The 21,821-nt window shown below is 48.8% G+C and overlaps 1 protein-coding gene, 1 non-coding gene and 1 pseudogene across 3 annotated transcripts; all 3 read left to right on the top strand.

The window, feature by feature from the left end:
- Positions 1-438: 438 nt before the first annotated feature.
- On the top strand, positions 439-20,595 carry LOC129716197 (ragulator complex protein LAMTOR2-like). 2 transcript variants are annotated; one of them, XM_055666069.1, is made up of 4 exons: positions 1,870-2,587; positions 7,454-7,643; positions 13,322-13,510; positions 17,785-20,595. In XM_055666069.1, exon 4 carries the CDS (start codon positions 19,456-19,458, stop codon positions 20,365-20,367), a length of 912 nt encoding a protein of 303 aa, XP_055522044.1. In that variant the 5' UTR covers positions 1,870-2,587; positions 7,454-7,643; positions 13,322-13,510; positions 17,785-19,455; the 3' UTR covers positions 20,368-20,595. The 2 variants fall into 2 exon arrangements, with proteins under 2 accessions (XP_055522045.1, XP_055522044.1); XM_055666070.1 differs by lacking the exons at positions 13,322-13,510; positions 17,785-20,595 and having other exon boundaries at positions 439-2,587; positions 7,454-7,482.
- Positions 2,031-2,224, top strand: LOC129716203 (U2 spliceosomal RNA). The gene has a single exon (XR_008726611.1). It is a non-coding gene; the product is annotated as a U2 spliceosomal RNA (small nuclear RNA).
- Positions 12,969-13,148, top strand: LOC129716202 (U2 spliceosomal RNA; annotated as a pseudogene).
- Positions 20,596-21,821: the final 1,226 nt, after the last annotated feature.

The raw sequence follows: 21,821 nt of genomic DNA, 5'->3' as shown, positions 1-21,821 counted from the left end.
CTCGGGACGGCTGCTATGGAGAGGAGACGGTTGCCCACCTCTTTGCAGAGTGTGGATTTGCAAAGAGAGTCTGGAGGTTTGCAAGGGTCTTAACCTGGGAGTCGTGACCCACATGGGGGTCGTTTGGGGTTTTTCCGGTGGTCATGAAGGGGTTGTAAATAACATAAATTTGTTGAGCTCATTTTTAGGAACCTAACAAAGATACATACCACACACAGTGTTTTGTTCACATATGCGTGTACGTATACACAGGGCCTATGAGCGGGGGGTGCTGGGGGTACATCATACCCGGGCCCGGAGTCCAAAAGGGGGCCCGGGAGCTGAAGGAGAGGGGCTGGGAATTTCCTGTATGGGTCTTCCCTGTAGGGGGGGGGGGGGGGGGGCACTAGGACCCAGCAGAGTCATCACCACTGATGGGTTTTCCCTGTAAGGGGAGGTGTGGGGAGAGCACTAGGCCCCAGCAGAGTCAGACCACGTGCTGTCTGCATGGTGGAGGTTGTGGGCCTGGTGCTGGAACTCTGGTGAGGTGACGGTTCTAACCCACTGGTGGCCGGTGGAGAGGCGGGGGTCGGCGGAGTTGCTGGTGGAGGCCCGTGGGGAGCTGGAGTAGAGATAAGGGCAGCAGACGAGGGAGTTAAATGCAATCTCCAAGTTTGCGGATGACCCAAAGCTGGGTGGCAGTGTGAGCTGCAAGGAGGATGCTATGTGGCTGCAGGGTGATTTGGGATAGGTTGGGTGAATGGCCAGGTGCAATATAATGTGGATAAATGTGAGGTTATCCACTTTGGTGGAAGAACAGGATGGCAGATTATTATCTGAATGTTGTCAAGTTTAGAAGGGGAGGTGCAACGAGACCTGCATGTGCTTGTACATTAGTCACTGAAAGTAAGCATGCAGATACAGCAGGCAGTGAAGAAAGCTTCATTGCGAGAGGATCTGAGTTTAGGAGCAAGGAGGTCCTACTGCAGTTGTATAGGGCCCTGGTGAGACCGCACCTGGAGTATCGTGTGCAATTTTGTCTCCTAATTTGAGGAAGGATATTATTGCTAATGAGGGAGTGCAGCGTAGGTTCACCAGGTTAATTCCCGGGATGGCGGGACTGACATATGATGAAAGAATGGGTCGACTGGGCTTGTATTCGCTGGAATTTAGACGGATGAGAGGATATCATATAGAAACATATAAAATTCTTAAAGGTTTGGACAGGCTAGATGCAGCACTATTCCCTGTGTTGGGGGGCGTCCAGAACCAGGGGTCACAGTATAAGAATAAGTGATTGGCCTGTTAGGACTGAGATGAGGAAAAACTTTTCACCCAGAGAGTTGTGAATCAGTGGAATTCTCTGCCACAGCAGGCAGTGGAGGCCAATTCACTGGATGCTTTCAAGTGAGTTAGATTTAGCTCTTTGGGCTGAGGGAATCAAGGGATATGGGGAAAAAGCCGGATTGGGGTACTGATTATGGAATATCAGCCATGATCATATTGAATGGCGGTGCTGGCTCGAAGGGCCGAATGGCCTACTCCTCCACTGGGCCTGTACTCTGTGGAGTTTAGAAGGACGATGTTGAACAATGAGGGTTCGTTGCTGGCCTACGCTGGTTACAGCGACACTGACGCTCGGGTAACGGCCGCCATCGCCAGCAACATCTGGGCAGCGTACGCCAAGAACGGGCACATGGCCTTCAACGAGGACCCGCTCTGGTTCATCCTCATGGACTGCATGGAGGGCCAAGTGGCCAACACGAGGATGGCCAACCTGCTGCTGTGTATGTACGCCCGTGAGACCGTGGGATTCGGCATGTTGCAGGCTAAGGCCGAGGCTTTAGTCCAGTACCTGGAGGAACCCCTCACCCAGGTGGCCGCATCGTAGGTGAGGGGGGGACCATTATGGTGACGCTCCAGAAAAATGGAGGCTCTTCGGGGAACAGCAGGGAAGGGGTTGTTTGATTTAAGAGTGTCGTCTCAGATCGGGTCGAAGGCCTTGTTTCAAACCGCCGGGGATAAATGTTTAGCTTGCTCTTTGTGAAACAATAAATTTGTGGAGAAAATGGGAAAAAAGAAAAAAAAAAAATCTGTTCTTATCAGTTTAATATCTGATACGTCCCTTATCTAGGGACCATATATTAAATTGATTTTTGGAACAGGGAGATGGAATAGGGGCTTGCTCCGTCCACTCCACGCATCGACCCAGTATTGCAGTGCCTCTGGGAACGGTGCACTTCCCTTTTGGGGAGATTTTCAAAGTTCAAAAGAAAAGACAAAAATTCCTCCTCACGCTTGCTCAAAAGCTGCGTGTCTGCCTGCTGCCCTCTCTCACTCTGCGTCTGTGTGCGTGCGTGTCTGTGTTGACGGACTGCTCAAGTCAAATGCTCAAGTCAACCTTCCTTTATTTCACCAGTGGATACTTTCAAGGGAAAAGAGGACGCATTTCAACCCAAACTTCCTGAAGGAGAAAAAAATCTTCAGCAAATTCTTCAAAGTCACAATTGTCGACTCTGCCAATCAAGTCGCCACAATCGGGGTGATGTTGGTCTGAAGAGATGAGACTGAGCTGCACGTCAACCACAGCGAGTACCACACCGCTAAGGTAGGACTCACTGACTCTGACGGGGGCAGGGGTGAATTTAGCACCATTGAGCAGCCGGAGGGCCAGCCATGGTTTGGTCAATGTGGCGGACCCGTCCCCCCGACAGAAGCCCTGACCGCACGTTCTGGGAGCGTGGTCTGGAGGGCGGCCGGCGCACTGCGCTGTCGGCTGTGTATTGGCAAGGCCTCTGTCTGTCTGTCTGTCTGTCTGTCTGTCTGTCTGTCTGTCGTCTAGTGTGCCTGGATGGGTCGGAGGGTGCGTGGGTGGCACCAGAGGTAATGACAAGGCCTTTAAGGATTTGTCACGAGCCAGGTTTAAGGCTGAGGAGGAGAGGCAGCAAGCAGCTGGATGGCTGGCTGGCTGGTGAAGGGGAAAGGCAAGGCCAGGTGAGCAACTTTTCAAAGCCTCTCACGTGTTTGCAAGAAGTCTTCAGGACTTAATTGGAAAGCTAGGCTAAGGAAAGGAGAGGGGAAGAAATGCAATCCCTGGTCGGGCTACGGAACCTGTGTTCCTGTGCCCAGTGGAGATGTCAGCATGGATTTATGATGGGGAAATCTTGTGTATGAGAATATGATTAGCTTATTGGAATGTCTTGTGCAATTGTACGCATGTGCAGAGAGACTCAAGATGGCAATTTCAATACAAGAAGCTTGTTAAGTACCTGTGTGTTCCGAGTCTTATTTAAGTCAGTTTCCAGCACCAGTACATAACAATTTGGAGACGAGGATGTAAATTCCGTTAGCAGGAACAGAATTGCGATCATTTTGAGGCTTTTCTCAAGATCAAACAGATAACCATATAACAATTACAGCACGGAAACAGGCCATCTCGGCCCTACAAGTCTGTGCCGAACAACTTTTTTCCCTTAGTCCCACCTGCCTGCACTCAAACCATAACCCTCCATTCCCTTCTCATCCATATGCCTATCCAATTTATTTTTAAATGATACCAACGAACCTGCCTCCACCACTTCCACTGGAAGCTCATTCCACACCGCTACCACTCTCTGAGTAAAGAAGTTCCCCCTCATGTTACCCCTAAACTTCTGTCCCTTAATTCTGAAGTCATGTCCTCTTGTTCGAAGCTTCCCTATTCTCAAAGGGAAAAGCTTGTCCACATCAACTCTGTCTATCCCTCTCATCATTTTAAAGACCTCTATCAAGTCCCCCCTTAACCTTCTGCGCTCCAGAGAATAAAGACCTAACTTATTCAACCTTTCTCTGTGACTTAGTTGTTGAAACCCAGGCAACATTCTAGTAAATCTCCTCTGTATTCTCTCTATTTTGTTGACATCCTTCCTATAATTGGGCGACCAAAATTGCACACCATACTCCAGATTTGGTCTCACCATTGCCTTGTACAATTTTAACAGTACATCCCAGCTTCTATACAATTTTAACAGTACATCCCAGCTTCATTGCAGTTCGCATACCGTCCGAACAATCCACGGACGATGCGGTCTCCCAGGTTTTGCACACCGCTCTCTCTCATCCTGACAGCCAGAAGGGGGGCTATGTGAGGATACTGTTCATAACTTCAGTTCAGCCTTCAACATGATAGTCCCCACCAGACTGGCCGGGAAGCTACTGGAATTAGGGCTCAACACCCCCCCTGTGTGCCTGGGCCCTGGACTTTCTCACCGCCAGGCCCCAGGTAATCAAGATGGGAGGGAATACATCGAAGTCCCTCACCCCTCACCCTGAGCACAGGATCGCCCCAGGGTTGCGTCCTCAGCCCCCTATTGTACTCCCTGTACACACATGATTGTGTGGCTAGGTTCAGCTCCAACTCAATAATTGAGGATAAATGGGGATACTGTGGATAGGGTGAGCTGTTTTAAATATCTGGGAGTCCACATCTCTGAGGATATGACATGGACATCACACGCCGCAGCACTCGCGAGTAAGGCAAGGCAGCGCCTTTACCACCTCAGGCAATTGAGGAAATTCAGAGTGTCTCCGAGAATCCTCCAGTGTTTCTACTCAGCAGCTGTGGAAAGCATCTTGTCCGGAAATATTACCATCTGTTTTGGGAACTGCTCTGCCCAGGACAAGAAGGCTCTGCAGAGAGTAGTGCGTTCGGCCGAACGCACTATGGGAACTTCACTCGCCCCCCTGCAGGAACTATACATCAGGAGGTGCAACTCCAGAGCCATTAAAATCATGGGAGTCCCCTTCCACCCCTGCAACGGACTGTTCCAGCTGCTACAGTCAGGCAAACGCCTCCGTTGCCATGCTGTGAGAACGGAGAGGTTGAGAAGGAGTTTCTTCCCAGAGGCCATTCGGACTGTAAAGTCCTATCTCACCAGGGACTAACTTTACTGAACGTTTTTCCTTCCAATATTTAATATGTAAAAGAATATGTGTGTGTTTATGATTGTGTTTATATTTTGTTTGGTTGTTTGTTTGTTTGTCTTTTTGCACAAAGTCCGCGAGCATTGCCACTTTTCATTTCACTGCACATCTCGTATGTGTATGTGACGAATAAACTTGACTTGACAAAGATGTTCAAAACAAATGTGCTTTCTGATCCTTTTATTTTATTTATATATATTTATTTATATTTATCATGGAGGGAGTATAGGAGCATAAGGCCTCAAATGCAGAAAATCAACAGAGCGCTCCATTCCACCCCTCTCTCATCTTCCATACCCATTTTTGCCTTACAGGCTACAATTCATGGCATAAAACCGGTAGTAGATAAAAACAGGATGACTAACGGAGAACGGTATGGGCCTGAAAGAAACTTTGTACCCACTGATAAAATTCCCATGAGGCCCTGCGTATACCGTGTGTTTTGTGAACCTTGTCTTCCAAGACGCGCACGTATAGTGAAGCATTTCTCAAGTTCGGCTTCACAAGCATTGTTCAAAAATCCATGGTCAAGCCGCAATGTGTTATCTGTGCCAAGGTTTTGAGCCATGAGTGCATGAAGCCCAGCAAACTGAAGATCCATTTGGAGTCTTGTCACAGTGACCTGGCGGGGAAGGGCGTGGACTATTTCAAACTAAAAGAAGCCGCACTCAAGGGTTCCCGCAGCGATTCGACGGCTCACTGCGCTCATCAAAATGAAGCAACGGTGGAGGCTTCATACCGGATTGCTTATCGAATCGCACAGACTAAGAAACCTCACAGCATCGGTGAAGAGCTTATCAAGCCATGCCTTCTCGAAGCAGCAAAGTTGGTGCTGGGGGAACAGCAGTCAAACAAGTTCAGGCAGATTTCCCTTTTGAATGACACGGTCAAAAGTCGAATCTGGGATATGAGTAATATTCTGCTGCGTAGTGTTCACTGTGAAGAGCAGTCCAGTGTATTCACTGCAACTGGACGAGTCAACAGATGCTCATGTTCCCAACTGCTAGTCTACGTTCGTTACCTCGATGGAGAAGCCATGAAGGAGGAGTACATGATCTCAGAGCCATTGGCCATTACCACTCGGGGAGAAGATGTGTTCAGAATGCTGGAAGCCTTCCTCATCAAACATGAGCTTGGCTGGGAACGCCTTGTTGGGATGTGCACAGATGGGGCACCGTCCATAGTCTTCAGGAATTAATTGGAAAGCTAGACTAGGGAAAGTAGAGGGGAAGAATGCAATCGGGCTTGTATATTATTAATATTGAAATGTATTTTGCGGGCAAAAAGGTGGAACGGGAACGCACGATGGCCAGGCAACAATCTGTGCTGTAGCGGGGCAGCGCAGCTAGAAACTAGAAGCCCAGGAAGCAGAACGATGGTGGTTGCTTACCTTAAACGCTTTCCAGTGCCGTGCAGCCCACGGCCAAGTCCAGTAACCGCCACCGACGTCCAGTGAGTGTCCAGTGCCGTGCAGCCCACGGCCAAATCGCCACCAATGACGAGAAGCCGAGTCTCCGAGAGGCAGCGCCGGTGATAATGGGGTGACACATCGGTAAGCGGTGCAGCCCGTGAAGCCAGCAAAGCCAGCCAGTGAGGACAGCCCGAGAAGTCACCGATGCACCGGACTCCAGAGATAGTCAAGTCGGACCGGTGAATGAATTGTAGCAAAAGCTGGACTTTACGATAACAATAATTAAGAGGATATACGTGTGCATTGTATGTATATGGCTTGAAATATATTGGTATATTATTATATTAGTACATTATTAATATTAGTATGTTGGTGTAAATCGATTATTAGTATATTATATTGGTATATTAGTATAAATCGATTAGTATAAGAGGATTATTAGTAGTGAATTTACTGGATAACTGCTCAGTGATTTATTTAAAGGAATTAAGTCCATTGCAGAGAACATTGTGTAAGAGAACGGCACGTTGTGTACCTGAGTAGCAACAGTGTAACTATGACTAATCTAATAGTAGGGAATGTGCCCCAGTTAGAATCTGGTTATACTTTTGAGGAATGGAGGCTTGGTTCACTTCAAATGATATCACTACAGAAGAGAAGCAAAGAGCATTGTTCCTTACCGGTTTAGGAAGCAAGGGTTATCACACCCTAGGGGCATTGCTGCAGCCAGCTAAGCCGGCTAGTAAAACGAACAAGGAATGTAAGGAGGATTTACATGCTCACTTCTTACCAAGACCAACAGAAATAGCACAAAGATGTCGATTTTATACATGCACACAAGCAAATGAAACAATCCCTGTTCCTAGGGGGCGAGAGAAAACCATCCCAGTTGCAAGGAATGCTGAAAGCCACGGTGGGGGTGTTGTGTTTGCCAGAATTTGCAACTGATGGAGATGAGACGGAGCCGTTCACACCTTTTTGTTTGTTTGCTTTTTTTCTCTGTGTCATTACAATGGCTCAGTGGCTGTGCTTCCCTTGGAGAGGCTGCCTTGCCTGTGTTGTGTGAGACGGCAGGCAGGCAGGCTTTATTTATTTCACCAGTGGATACTTTCAAGGGAAAAGAGGACGCATTTCAACCCAAACGTCCTGAAGGAGAAAAAAAATCTTCAGCAAATTCTTCAAAGTCACAATTGTCGGCTCTGCCAATCAAGTCGCCACAATCGGGGTGATGTTGGTCTGAAGAGATGAGACTGAGCTGCACGTCAACCACAGCGAGTACCACACCGCTAAGGTAGGACTCACTGACTCTGACTCTGACGGGGGGGGGACTTTTTGGGGGGATTTAGCACATTGAGCATTCAGCAGAGGAGGCCAGCCATGGTTTGGTCAATGTGGCGGACCCGTCCCCCCCCTGACAGACGTTCTGGGAGCCCTGGCCCAAAGGGCGGCAAGCGCCACAATCGGGCGGATGTGGTCTGAAGAGAGAGGGACAAGGCCTTTAAGGATTTGTCACGAGCCAGGTGTAAGGCTGAGGAGGAGAGGCAGCAAGCAGCAGGATGGATGGCTGGCTGGTGAAGGGGAAAGGCAAGGCCAGGTGAGCAAGAAAAGTTGCTCTGAGAAGCCTCTCACGTGCTTTGATTTGACTAAAAAATACCCCAAATTTTTCCGGTTTCTCTCTAATTTAATAAAAATGTGCAAGTCTTCTTCATATCGAGTTTCAGGGGTGATTTATATAATTTTTTTTACACAATATGTGAAAATTTCATGTCGTTTGGTGACTTGGGTCACGAAACTGCGGAATAAAGCTCCTCGGCCCACAGCCTAAAAGGAATTGCAGAGAACATTGTGCCAGAGGACGGCACGTTGTGTGCCTGAGTTGCAACAGTGTAACCGTGGCTAATCTAATAGTAGGGAATGTGCCCCAGTTAGAATCTGGTTATACTTTGAGGAATGGACCAAAGTCTTAGAGGCTTGGTTCACTTCAAATGATATCACTACAGAAGAGAAGCAAAGAGCATTGTTCCATAGAAAGCAAGGGTTATCACACCCTAAAGGCATTGCTGCAGCCAGCTAAGCAAGTTAGTAAAACGAACAAGGAATGTAAGGAGGCTTTACATACTCACTTCTTACACTCTAATACTGCAAAGATGTCGATTTTATACATGCACACAAGCAAATGAAACCCCCTGTTCCTAGGGGGCGAGAGAAAACCATCCCAGTTGCAAGGAATGCTGAAAGCCACGGTGGGGGTGTTGTGTTTGCCAGAATTTGCAACTGAAGGAGATGAGACGGAGCCGTTCACACCTTTTTGTTTGTTTGCTTTTTTTCTCTGTGTCATTACAATGGCTCAGTGGCTGTGCTTCCCTTGGAGGGGCTGCCTTGCCTGTATTTGTGAGGTGCAGGCTGGCAGGCCTCACCAAAGATCTTATAGCGAAGCAAGATAGGCTACTCCTGCTAAATGCAATGGACTGACGTGTAGTACGCTATGGAGGGGATCATGGGCATTTTCCACGCCCATTTTAGCAACCTGAGCCTACCTAACCCGACCCGACTCGCACTGTAATCAATGTTGCGGGGCAACAGTTTGTGTGGGTCAGATTCATAAATCTGTCAGTTCAAACTTCTTGTCAAGAATAAAATTTGATTCTGGTAATTGTCTTTTTTAATGTTTTTTAAATCATTTCTTTTTAAATGGCTCACAAACAGTGTTTGAGTTGATTTTGTAGTAACCGGAACCGACCCGACTCGCAGGGTGATTGACAGGGGGGGACTTTTTGTGCGTGATTATAGGGTTAGATTCATAATTCTGTTTGTTCATAATTCTGTTGATTCTTTGGCTAAGATCAAGTGTAGTATCAAGTTCTTATCAGTTCTTATCAGTTTTGTAGTAAAAGAGAGCATCTGTTCTTCTAAGAGCAGTCCTGGCGATCCATTACGGACAAGAGCTGCAGATTGCGGTGTAAAAATCGTAGCAATGGCAGCTGCAATTGGAGCGAGAGGACAGGGTATCCGCAATACCCTGAGGATTAGCGTGAAGGACCTCAGCGAGGGCATGCCCTTCAGCCGAGACACGTTTGTAAAGAAGGTCTTGCTGGAGACCTGCAAGTTTGAGCCCAGGGATATCTACTGCCTCCAGGACTTCCCGGGTAATGGATATTTCGATGTCACCTTTGTACTTCCGACGGGATGGCAAAAGTTTATGAAAGATCTGCAGGAGAAGGGGAACGAAGCTCCGATGTCCTTACTAAAGGTACAGCCGCTCTTCACCCTCCCAAACCAAAAAGAAAGGACGATCACGGTGCACATGTTCAACCCACATGTGCCCGTAGTGGATGTCCTCACCTTCCTTGCTCGCTACGTCGACGGAGCAGGGAACTGCGTGGACGTAAAGGACCTGCATGGGATTTGGACAAGCAAGAGGCAGGTCAAAGTAAAGCTGAGGATGGACAAGGAAGGAGCTCTCCTCCACCCTCCCTCGGTTTTCGCAATTGGAGGGAACAGAGGCTACCTGAGTTACGTGGGGCAGCCCAGACTATGCAGAAAATGTAACAAACCTGGGCATGTGGTGGCCCAATGCACTGCAGTGGTCTGCAAAAACTGTAAAACGGAGGGCCACGAGACCAAAGACTGCCAGGCCAGCAAGAACTGCAACCTGTGTGGGGAGGGAGGCCACCTTTACAGGGCCTGCCCAAAAAGAGCCTGCTCATACGCACAGGCAACAAGAGGGGCGGTTTCCAGCACCCCCAGGGCAGGTGAGACACCCACTACCACTGCCAAGCCCCCAGCAGAAAGGGGAAATAGGGATGAGGACAGCCCAACCACCTCGAGCCCTCAAGTGCCAGAAGAACACCAGCACCAAGCCCAGGAGGGAGAGTCAATGGGGGAGGAGGAGGGAGGAGAGCAGAATTGGACGATGGTGAGGCATGGAAAACACCAGAAGGGTCACAAGGAGCAGAGGCCAGAAGGGGTTGGCAAGCGCAAAAAAACCCCCAAAAAATGGTCTCTCTCCCTGACGGAAGGCAGCAACCTCTCCTCGTCGGAGGATGAGGCAACCGGGAAACCCCACAAGAAGAAAACCGGGGAGGAAAGGAGAAGGTCCATGCCGATTGTTCACCTGCACCAGGAGAGAGAGCAGTGGTCGAGGGGCACCCAGCCCCAGCAGGGAGCAGAGCAGCGGTCGAGGGGCGAGGCACCAGCCCAGGACATCGGGAGCAGTAGCAGCAGCGAGGGGGCCCCCAGCCCCCCACCGGGATCATCGCAGCAGCCGGGGGCCCCAGGCCCTGGCATCGGGAGCAGTGCAGCAGTCGGTTGGGCCCCAGCCCCCGGAATCGGGAGCAGTGGCAGGGCATGTAGAGGCCAGTGGGCCCCCAGCTCCGGGAAACCGGGCAGTAGAGGCCAATGGGCCCCAGCTCCGGGCAACCGGGAGCAGTGCAGCGGCCAATGGGCCCCAGCTCCGGGCAACCGGGAGCCAATGGGCCCCAGCTCCGCAGCGGCGGCCAATGGGCCCCAGCTCCGGGCAACCGGGAGCAGTAAGTTAGTCACCGTGCCCCAGCCACGAGAGACGGGGGAAGCGGCGCACCCAGAAGGGGGTAAAACGAGCAGCCCCCCCCCAACGACACCTCTGGTTACGACACAGGAAACCCAACTCGTTGAGGAGGGCGGGTACCTGAGCCCAGGACAGGTGCGCCAATTCACTGAAGCGGTGGGCATGAGGGAACATGAAAGTGGTCAGTGACTCTAATGGAGCTGAAACTGGCATCCTTAAACGTGCGCAGTGTGAAGAGCACTGCGCGATGTGTTAATGCCTTACAGTACCTGGCCAAGGTCAAGGCAGATGTGACTTTTCTTCAAGAGTGCGGGTTGCCACACCTCCGCTGCTATCGGAGGTGGTCGCGATGGTGGCCCCACGGACTGTCGGTGTGGTCGGGGGGCAATGACTGTCGTGCTTCCGGCCTGGGGATCTTGCTGCGGGGAGGGAACTTCGCCATCACTGAGGTCAGGGAGGTGGTTGCGGGGCGTCTCCTCGTGGTGGATGTTATGTACCGTGGTTCTCCGCTCCGGCTGATAAATGTGTATGCCCCACCCGTGCGGAGCGAGCGGCTGGCCGTTCTCCAGCAGCTCCCAGTGCTGTTGGCCACGTCCCGGCAGCTCGTTCTGGCCGGTGACTTCAACTGCATCATTGATGCGGCTGGACGATCCGGCAGTGCCGACAACAGACTGGACATCACGTCCAAGTTCCTGATGGAAACGGTAAAAAACGCAAAGCTGCACGACGCCTTCAGCGACCCTGCAGGCGGGTCACAGCCGTGGGTCACCTGGTCGAGATCGGACGGTTCAGTTCAGCCCATCCCGGATAGACTTCGTCTTCACCACGAAGGCCGTCACGGTGAGACACACACGACCCACGCCGCCGGTGTTTCTCTGACCTGACTGCCCTCCTTCAGGCTTCCTGTCACCTACAGGAGGACCGGAAGGCAGGCAGAGGGACATGGAAGTTAAACGTGAAGCTGTTGACCCCAGAGAACGTTGAGGAGCTAAAGAGGGACTACGCATGTTGGAGAACGGTGAGGCCCCTCTTTGACTCCCCGACACTCTGGTGGGAAGCAACCAAGGAGAACATTAAGAGGTTCTTCATAGCCAAAGGGGTTCAGAAAGCAAGACAGAGTCAGAGGGAATTGTGTCAACTCCAGACAGATTTGCAACAACTGCTCCTTCTGCAGTCGAGGGGGGGGGATGTGAGGGAGGAACTTAGAGAGGTGAAGGACCGGCAAGCTCGGCTCTTTACCTCTGAATCCTCCAAGATCATCTTCCGATCTAGGGTCCGCCATGTGGAGCAGGATGATACGTGCTCACGTTTCTTCTTCCATAAGGTTCACAGGGGGAGCTCTGTGATCAACAGCCTTAGGGAGGAGGACGGCTCGGTAGCATCCTCGCAGACAGACATGCTGAGGGTCTGCAAATCCTTTTACACGGAATTGTATGACAGAAAGGCCACAGACAGCACCGCCTCCCAGAACTTCCTGTCCTCTATCACGGAGGTCTTGGAGGACAGCAAGCGGGAGAGTCTGGACCAACCACTGACCCTAGAGGAGCTGACTGGCTCCATCCGCTCCTTTGACTCGAGTAAAACTCCCGGAAGCGATGGCTTACCGGCTGAGTTGTACTCGGCTCTGTGGGACTGGGTGGGCCCGGACCTGCTGGAAGTGTACAACGACATGCTTCTAGCAGGCAGCATGTCAGACTCCATGAGGAAAGGCAGCATTACCCTAATCTACAAGCAGAAGGGGGAGAGGAAGGATATAAAGAATTGGAGACCCATAACATTGTTGAATGTAGATTACAAGATCCTGTCTAAGGCCATCGCCAACCGGGTCAAGTCTGCTCTGGGACGGGTAATCCACCCGGACCAAACCTGTGCTGTACCTGGCAGGAAAATCTCAGACAGCCTAACGCTGCTGAGAGATACCATTGCCTACGTGCACGGGTAGGGGACTGTTTGGTGAAATTTGAAAAATGTAAAATATTGTACTGAAAAAACTTGTATAGTCTCCGAAAATGTCGGATGAATTTTGTTTGTTTGAATGGTTCAGGAATTGTATATATTTATCAATGAATAAAGTCTATTTTGAAATTTAAAAAAAAATCTGTTCTTATCAGTTTAATATCTGATACGTCCCTTATCTAGGGACCATATATTAAATTGATTTTTGGAACAGGGAGATGGAATAGGGGCTTGCTCCGTCCACTCCACGCATCGACCCAGTATTGCAGTGCCTCTGGGAACGGTGCACTTCCCTTTTGGGAGATTTTCAAAGTTCAAAAGAAAAGACAAAAATTCCTCCTCACGCTTGCTCAAAAGCTGCGTGTCTGCCTGCTGCCCTCTCTCACTCTGCGTCTGCGTGCGTGCGTGTCTGTGTTGACGGACTGCTCAAGTCAAATGCTCAAGTCAACCTTCCTTTATTTCACCAGTGGATACTTTCAAGGGAAAAGAGGACGCATTTCAACCAAAACTTCCTGAAGGAGAAAAAAATATTCAGCAAATTCTTCAAAGTCACAATTGTCGGCTCTGCCAATCAAGTCGCCACAATCGGGGTGATGTTGGTCTGAAGAGATGAGACTGAGCTGCACGTCAACCACAGCGAGTACCACACCGCTAAGGTAGGACTCACTGACTCTGACGGGGGCAGGGGTGAATTTAGCACCATTGAGCAGCCGGAGGGCCAGCCATGGTTTGGTCAATGTGGCGGACCCGTCCCCCCGACAGAAGCCCTGACCGCACGTTCTGGGAGCGTGGTCTGGAGGGCGGCCGGCGAACTGCGCTGCGCTGTCGGCTGTGTATTGGCAAGGCCTCTGTCTGTCTGTCTGTCTGTCTGTCGCTAGTCGTGTGCCTGGATGGGTCGGAGGGTGCGTGGGTCAAGTCAAGTCAAGTTTATTTGTCACATACACGTACGAGATGTGCAGTGAAATGAAAGTGGCAATGCTCGCAGACTTTTGTGCAAAAGACAAACAACAAAACAACCAAACAAATTATAAACACAATCATAACACACATATTCTTTTACATAATAAATAGTGGAAGGAAAAACGTTCTGTAGAGATAGTCCCTGGTGAGATAGGCGTTTACAGTCCGAATTGTCTCTGGGAAGAAACTCCTTCTCAACCTCTCTGTTCTCTGTTGTGGGCCGAGCATCAAAAATGTGTCTAGAAAAAGGATTTTGTGAGCCAAGTCACCAAACTACATGAAATTTTCACATATTGTGTATACAAAATTATATAAATCACCCCTGAAACTCATTATTAGACCCCGACAACGGGAAAAAAACGGAGGGATATCGATCGCTATTTATAGGCTTCCATTGCAGTGGAATTCCATTCCGTTTTTTTCCCGTTGTCGGGGTCTGATAACGGCCGCTATAGACGGCACTATGTACAGCCTCCCACACCCGCCCGCGGAGATGATCCACGGCTCCGCGTTCGCGAATCGGCCGCTTATTAATTGAGACCGCGGCTTCACTTTACCGCGAGTACCTATGTCCCGCGATCGGAGCACTTTTTCCCAGTAAGTTTTCGCAGGCAGCTCCGAGATTAGCTGTTAAAGACTTATTACTGTACAACAGGCTGGCATTAGTGACAATATTTAATTGATTGTTATGGACACATATAGTTTAGGCCCTCAACTTCATGAATGAAGTAAGTGAATGAATGAATTTATTCACATTATAAAAGGGTGCAATTAAATTAATTAAACTCCATACAGATAGATTTTCATAAATTCAGACTTTAGATCTTACCTTTTAGTTAGAGTTGGTTCCTGGCTCTTAATCATTGTGTTCCAGGACCTCAACAGGGACTTTGCTTTCAAGACTTCCATCACTTTCAACACTTCCATCAACTTAGCAGCACTTTCTTCAGCCTTTTTAATGCTTTTCCCACTAAATACAATTACCTGCTGCAAGTTTCCACAGAACAACAAATCGGAATCTCCAGTAAAACAGGCATCTGTGGAGCCCCCTCAGCCATTTTGTGTGCTAGCCTGAAACAAAGCGCGTGATTGGCCAACTGGCAGACAACTCAATGTTAAACGTGCTTTGATTGGACTAAAAAATACCCGCAATTTTTCCGTTTTTTCTCTAATTTAATAAAAATGTGCAAGTCTTCTTCATATCGAGTTTCAGGGGTGATTTATATAATTTTTTTTACACAATATGTGAAAATTTCATGCGGTTTGGTGACTTGGGTCACGAAACTGCGGAATAAAGCTCCTCGGCCCACAGCCTAAAAGGAATTAAGTCCATTGCAGAGAACATTGTGCCAGAGGACGGCACGTTGTGTGCCTGAGTAGCAACAGTGTAACCATGGCTAATCTAATAGTAGGGAATGTGCCCCAGTTAGAATCTGGTTATACTTTGAGGAATGGACCAAAGTCTTAGAGGCTTGGTTCACTTCAAATGATATCACTACAGAAGAGAAGCAAAGAGCATTGTTCCATAGGAAGCAAGGGTTATCACACCCTAAGGGCATTGCTGCAGCCAGCTAAGCCGGCTAGTAAAACGAACAAGGAATGTAAGGAGGCTTTACATGCTCACTTCTTACACTCTAATAGTGCAAAGATGTCGATTTTATACATGCACACAAGCAAATGAAACAATCCCTGTTCCTAGGGGGCGAGAGAAAAAACCATCCCAGTTGCAAGGAATGCTGAAAGCCATGGTGGGGGTGTTGTGTTTGCCAAAATTTGCAACTGAAGGAGATGAGACGGAGCCGTTCACACCTTTTTGTTTGTTTGCTTTTTTTCTCTGTGTCATTACAATGGCTCAGTGGCTGTGCTTCCCTTGGAGGGGCTGCCTTGCCTGTGTTTGTGAGACGCAGGCTGGCAGGCCTCACCTCACAGGGTTCACTCCTTTTTGAAACCTTTCGATTTGTGCTCGCCCCAAGCGATCAGGACCCACCCCAACGCAAAGATGGTGTGAGCATTGGATTCTCTAATGTGAGGTCAAAAGGCAACAGCCCGCCCTCGTCTCTCTCTCCCTCACATCGTGTTAATATGGTGATAATAGTGACATTTAACAAGCGCTTAACAGTGACCGTTAACAGATCGTCTCAGAGGAATCTTTGACGGCACTGGGCCTGTACTCATGGACCCATTGCAGTTCGCATACCGTCCGAACCGAACAGATCCACGGACGATGCGGTCTCCCAGGTTTTGCACATCGCTCTCTCTCATCCTGACAGCCAGAAGGGGGGCTATGTGAGGATACTGTTCATAGACTTCAGTTCAGCCTTCAACACGATAGTCCCCACCAGACTGGTCGGGAAGCTACTGGAATTAGGGCTCAACACCCTCCCTGTGTGCCCGGGCCCTGGACTTTCTCACCGCCAGGCCCCAGGTAATCAAGATGGGTGGGAATACATCGAAGTCCCTCACCCCTCACCCTGAGCACAGGATCGCCCCAGGGTTGCGTCCTCAGCCCCCTATTGTACTCCTTGTACACACATGACTGTGTGGCTAGGTTCAGCTCCAACTCAATAATTAAGTTTGCTGAAGACACTGTGGTGGTGGGCCTGATCTCAGACAACGATGAGAAGGCCTACCGGGAGGAGGTGGCTGATCTAGCACTCTGGTGCCAGGACAAGAGCTAAGCTGGCTAGTAAAACGAACAAGGAATGTAAGGAGGATTTACATGCTCACTTCTTGCCAAGACCAACAGAAATAGTGCAAAGATGTTGATTTTATACATGCACACAAGCAAATGAAACAATCCCTCAGTTCCTGCCATTCAGAAGAGGACCCGTTAATTCCTACTCTTTGCTTCCTGTCTGCCAACCAGTTCTTTATCCATGTCCATACCCTACCTCCAATACCACGTGCTCGAATTTTGCACAATCTCTTGTCAAAGGCTTTTTGAAAGTGCAGAATTACAACATCCACTGGCTCTTCCTTATCCATTCCACTGCCTCAAAAAATTCCAGAAGATTATTCCAGAAGAAAATTTCAAGCATGATTTCCTGTTATGTATTGGTGCTGGAAACGGATTTTATGCAGTACGAAATCCTGGAGCGCCGCGCGATACCGCGTGCAACTCCACGCCTGTCCATGCTCCCGTCCCGCGCTACCCACACGCTACCCGTACCCGTGTGTCACAACGCGACAACGCACATATTTGTGGATGCACCTGGACAACCATATTTGTGGTGCACCTGGAGTATCGTGTGCAGTTTTGGTCTCCTAATTTGAGGAAGGATATTATTGCTATTGAGGGAGTGCAGCGTAGGTTCACCAGGTTAATTCCCGGGATGGCGGGACTGACATATGATAAAATAATGGGTCATCTGGGCTTGAATTTAGAAGGATGAGAGGGGATCTTATAGAAACATATATAGAAACATATATTTCCCGTGATAGGGGCGTCCAGAACCAGGGGTCACAGTATAAAAATAAGTGGTTGGCCCGTTAGGACTGAGATGAGGAAAAACTTTTTCACCCAGAGAGTTGTGAATCAGTGGACTTCTCTGCTACAGTAGGCAGTGGAGGCCAATTCACTGGATGTTTTCAAGAGAGTTAGATTTAGCTCTTTGGGTTAAATCTAACTGCTTTGCATGTATTTATGAGACACAGGCAGGCAGGCCTCACCTCACACAGGATTCACTCTTTTTTTTTGAACCCTTCAATTTCTGCTCGCCCCATGATCATCAGGACCCACCCCCCACCCACCCAACCCAACCCAACCCAACGTGTGTGTGCATTGGATTCTCCAATTCGAGGTCAAAATTGAAAAAAAAAACAGCCCGATTTATTAAAACATGTCTGCCAATGCTCAATGAATGGGATGGCTGAGATTGCTTCACAGCCGTCAGGCAATCAATCGAATGCTCGACAGGCAGCACCTCATGTCAGCATCGATCACAAGCCTATTGCATACCTTTGATTTCAGAGTTACCATGGTTGAGAATCCAGCCTCACAGCGATAGGTTGAAGGGGACTGGACCAATAGGATCAAGGCCTTCTTCGAAAGAACAGGACAGTCTTTCACTTTTAGCCTAGACGTGGCAAGCTCTTGTTCCATGAAGCCACTCTTGAGCTGCACATCTTCACAAATTTGGTAAAATTCAACCTTCGCAGTCACGTCAGTATCGCTGATGGCACCGTCTTCAATGGACAAGGGTCGGATAATCCACACATCACACATCACGAGAGCGGTCGTCCAGTCTGGGGAAGTAACTTTCGATGGATTCACTAATTGCCAGAATGTGGATTGAGATCTCTTCGTGGAAGTGGCATTCAGCATCTGGCGTAGCAACCAGGAGAGCCGTCATCTCAGGGAAGGTAGTTGTGTCACCGTCCTGGGCTCTTCTCTGATAAAGATAAATCTTCCTCCTGAACGCTGCCACTTTGTCACGAGCATTGGGAGGTTTCCTTGAAGTGACAGGTTCAAGGAATTCACCTCGGCGAAGAAGTCAGCCAAGTAAGCAACCTTCATCAAGAACAGTTCATCCTGCATCTTTTCATGAAGCTGATTCTCCTTCTCGGTACACCCTCTCTCCAAGAACAGCGCTATTTCCTCTTGTGAATCACACGATTGAGAAATTTACCATGCAAAAGCCAGCGCACCTCTGTGTGAAATATCAGAACAGTGAAATCGGTGCCCATTTCTTCACACATGACTTTGAAGATTCTTGAATTTGTTGCGCTCCCTCAGATGTGGTTCACAATCTTCACCACATCTGAAAGCACTTCTTCCCGAGTGGTAGTGGCCAATGGCTCTGAGAACATGCACTCTTCCTTCATGGCTTCTCCATCGAGGTAACGAATGTAGACTGGCAGTTGGGAACATGAGGTAACATCTGTTGACTCGTCCAGTTGCAGGGAATACACTGGACTGCTCTTCACAGTGAACACTACTTGCAGCAGAATATTACTCATATCCCAGATTCGACTTTTGACTGTCATTCAAAAGAGAAATCTGCCTGAACTTGTTTGACTGTTGTTCCCCCAGCACCAACATTGCTGCTTCGTGAAGGCATGGCTTGATAAGCTCTTCACCGATGCTGTGAGGTTTCTTAGTCTGTGCGATTCGATAAGCAATCCGGTATGAAGCCTCCACCGTTGCTTCATTTTGATGAGCGCAGTGAGCCGTCGAATCGCTGCGGGAACCCTTGAGTACGGCTTCTTTTAGTTTGAAATAGTCCACGCCCTTCCCCGCCAGGTCACTGTGACAAGACTCCAAAATGGATCTTCAGTTTGCTGGGCTTCATGCACTCATGGCTCAAAACCTTGGCACAGACAACACATTGACCATGGATTTTTGAACAATGCTTGTGAAGATTTGGGAGGAACAACAGCAGCAACAGATTAGCAAGAGATACCACTGATTGGCTCTAGCCCAAGTGTGAGGAGAGGGGTGAAACCAGTTGAAAACTGAGGAATTGGCTGTGTAAATTGGTAAATCAGGCAATTTATCAGTCAATTTAAGCAGGACAGCTCTTTGCGAGCGGCCTAGTGAGGGAAGTGCCCTGTGAGAAAAGTGTGAGTCTTTGGCTCGAGAGTCTTCGGAGAGGAGACCACGCAATACGCTTGAGAGGGAGACGAATTACGAAAGAAGGAGATGTCAGGCAAGCTGATTCAGTGCGATGCTTGCAGTATGTGGGAGGTCAAGGACACCGCTGGTGCCTCTGGCTGCTACAAATGCGAAAAATGCATCCAGGTAGAGCTCCTGAAGGGCCGTGTTGGGGAACTGGAGAAGCAAGTGGATGACCTCCGGTTCGTACGAGAAACGGAGTCGTTCCTCGACAAGTCCTACAGTACGATTGTTACACCTAAGGTACTGGAAGAGAGAAGGTGGGAGACAGTGAGAAAGGGAGGGAAGCATGGAATGCCAACGTCCCCGGGTGATGTACCTCTTGTAAACAGGTTCATCCGCTTAGAAGGTGTTGGGACAGAAGACGTGAGCGGCGGACAGGCCTGTGATGCGAATAGGGCTGTTGAGCCAAAACCAAAAAGGCCTAAGGCAGGCAAGGCCATTGTAGTGGGAGACTCCATCGTGAGAGGTACGGACAGGGGTTTCTGCGGCAACAGACGGGATGCGAGGATGGTGTGCTGCCTTCCCGGTGCCAGGATCCAGGATGTCACGGACAGAGTGCAGAAAATCCTCAAGGGCGAAGGTGAACATCCGGAAGTGGTAGTGCATGTCGGCACAAACGATGTCGGAAAGAAGGGGATGAATATTCTGCAACGTGACTTTAGAGAGCTCGGAAAAATGTTGAAAAGCAGGACCTCCAGGGTTGTTATCTCCGGTTTGCTTCCAGTTCCCCGTGCTGGCGAGAGCAGGAACAGGGAGATACGGGACCTGAACGTGTGGCTGAGGATCTGGTGCACGGGGCAGGGATTTAGATTCTTAGATCACTGGGATCTGTTTTGGGGTAAGGGGGACTGTACAAAAGGGACGGATTGCATCTTAACAGGTGTGGGACCAGCATTCTGGCAGGCAGGTTTGCCACTGCTACACGGGTGGCTTTAAACTGAATAAGGGGGGTGGGGTGTTGAATGGGACAGTGGAGGATGGAGTTAAAGGGAAAGGGTTTCTTAAATGTGTGAGCGTAGAGACCGAAGGGTGTAAAATGAGGGTAGAAGAAATAGGTAGCAAGGTGAAAAGTAAAAGTGGCAGGCAGACAAAAACAGGGCAAAAATCAAAAAGGGCCACTTTTCAACATAATTGTGTAAGGGGTAAGAGTGTTGTAAAAACAAGCCTGAAGGCTTTGTGTCTCAATGCAAGGAGCATTCGTAATAAGGTGGATGAGTTGAATGTGCAGATAGCTATTAATGACTATGATATAGTTGGGATCACGGAGACATGGCTCCAGGGTGACCAAGGCTGGGAGCTGAACATCCAGGGATATTCAATATTCAGGAGGGATAGACAGAAAGGAAAAGGAGGGGGGTAGCGTTACTGATTAGAGAGGGGATTAATGCAATGGAAAGGAAGGACATTAGTTTGGAGGATGTGGAATCGGTATGGGTAGAGCTGCACAACACTAAGGGGCAGAAAACGCTGGTGGGTGTTGTGTACAGGCCACCTAACAGTAGTAGTGAAGTTGGAGATGGTATCAAACAGGAAATTAGAAATGCGTGCGACAAAGGCAAAACGGTTATAATGGGTGACTTCAATCTACATATAGATTGGGTGAATCAAATTGGCAGGGGTGCTGAGGAAGAGGATTTCTTGGAATGTATGCGGGATAGTTATCTAAATCAACATGTAGAGGAACCAACGAGAGAGCAGGCTATTTTAGACTGGGTATTGAGTAATGAGGAAGGGTTAGTTAGCAATCTTGTTGTACGTGCCCCCTTGGGCAAGAGTGACCATAATATGGTTGAGTTCTTCATTAGGATGGAGAGTGACATTGTTAATTCAGAAACAATGGTTCTGAACTTAAAGAAAGGTAACTTTGAGGGTATGAGACGTGAATTGGCCAAGATTGACTGGCAATTAATTCTAAAAGGGTTGACGGTGGATATGCAATGGAAGACATTTAAAGACTGCATGGATGAACTACAAAAATTGTTCATCCCAGTTTGGCAAAAGAATAAATCAGGGAAGGTAGTACATCCATGGATAACAAGGGAAATCAGGGATAGTATCAAAGCGAAGGATGATGCGTACAAATTAGCCAGAAAAAGCAGCATACCGGAGGACTGGGAGAAATTCAAAGACCAGCAGAGGAGGACAAAGGGCTTAATTAGGAAAGGAAAAATAGATTATGAAAGAAAACTGGCAGGGAACATAAAAACTGACTGCAAAAGTTTTTATAGATATGTGAAAAGAAAGAGATTAGTTAAAACAAATGTAGGTCCCTTGCAGTCAGAAACAGGGGAGTTGATCATGGGGAACAAGGATATGGGGGACCAATTGAATAACTACTTTGGTTCCGTCTTCACTAAGGAAGACATAAATAATTTGCCGGAAATAGCAGG

This window comes from Leucoraja erinacea, unplaced genomic scaffold (genome assembly GCF_028641065.1).
Source record: "Leucoraja erinacea ecotype New England unplaced genomic scaffold, Leri_hhj_1 Leri_185S, whole genome shotgun sequence".
Classification (NCBI taxonomy): domain Eukaryota; kingdom Metazoa; phylum Chordata; class Chondrichthyes; order Rajiformes; family Rajidae; genus Leucoraja; species Leucoraja erinaceus.
Note: the sequence above shows the minus strand (reverse complement) of the source record. Positions and strands in the feature narration are given on the sequence as shown.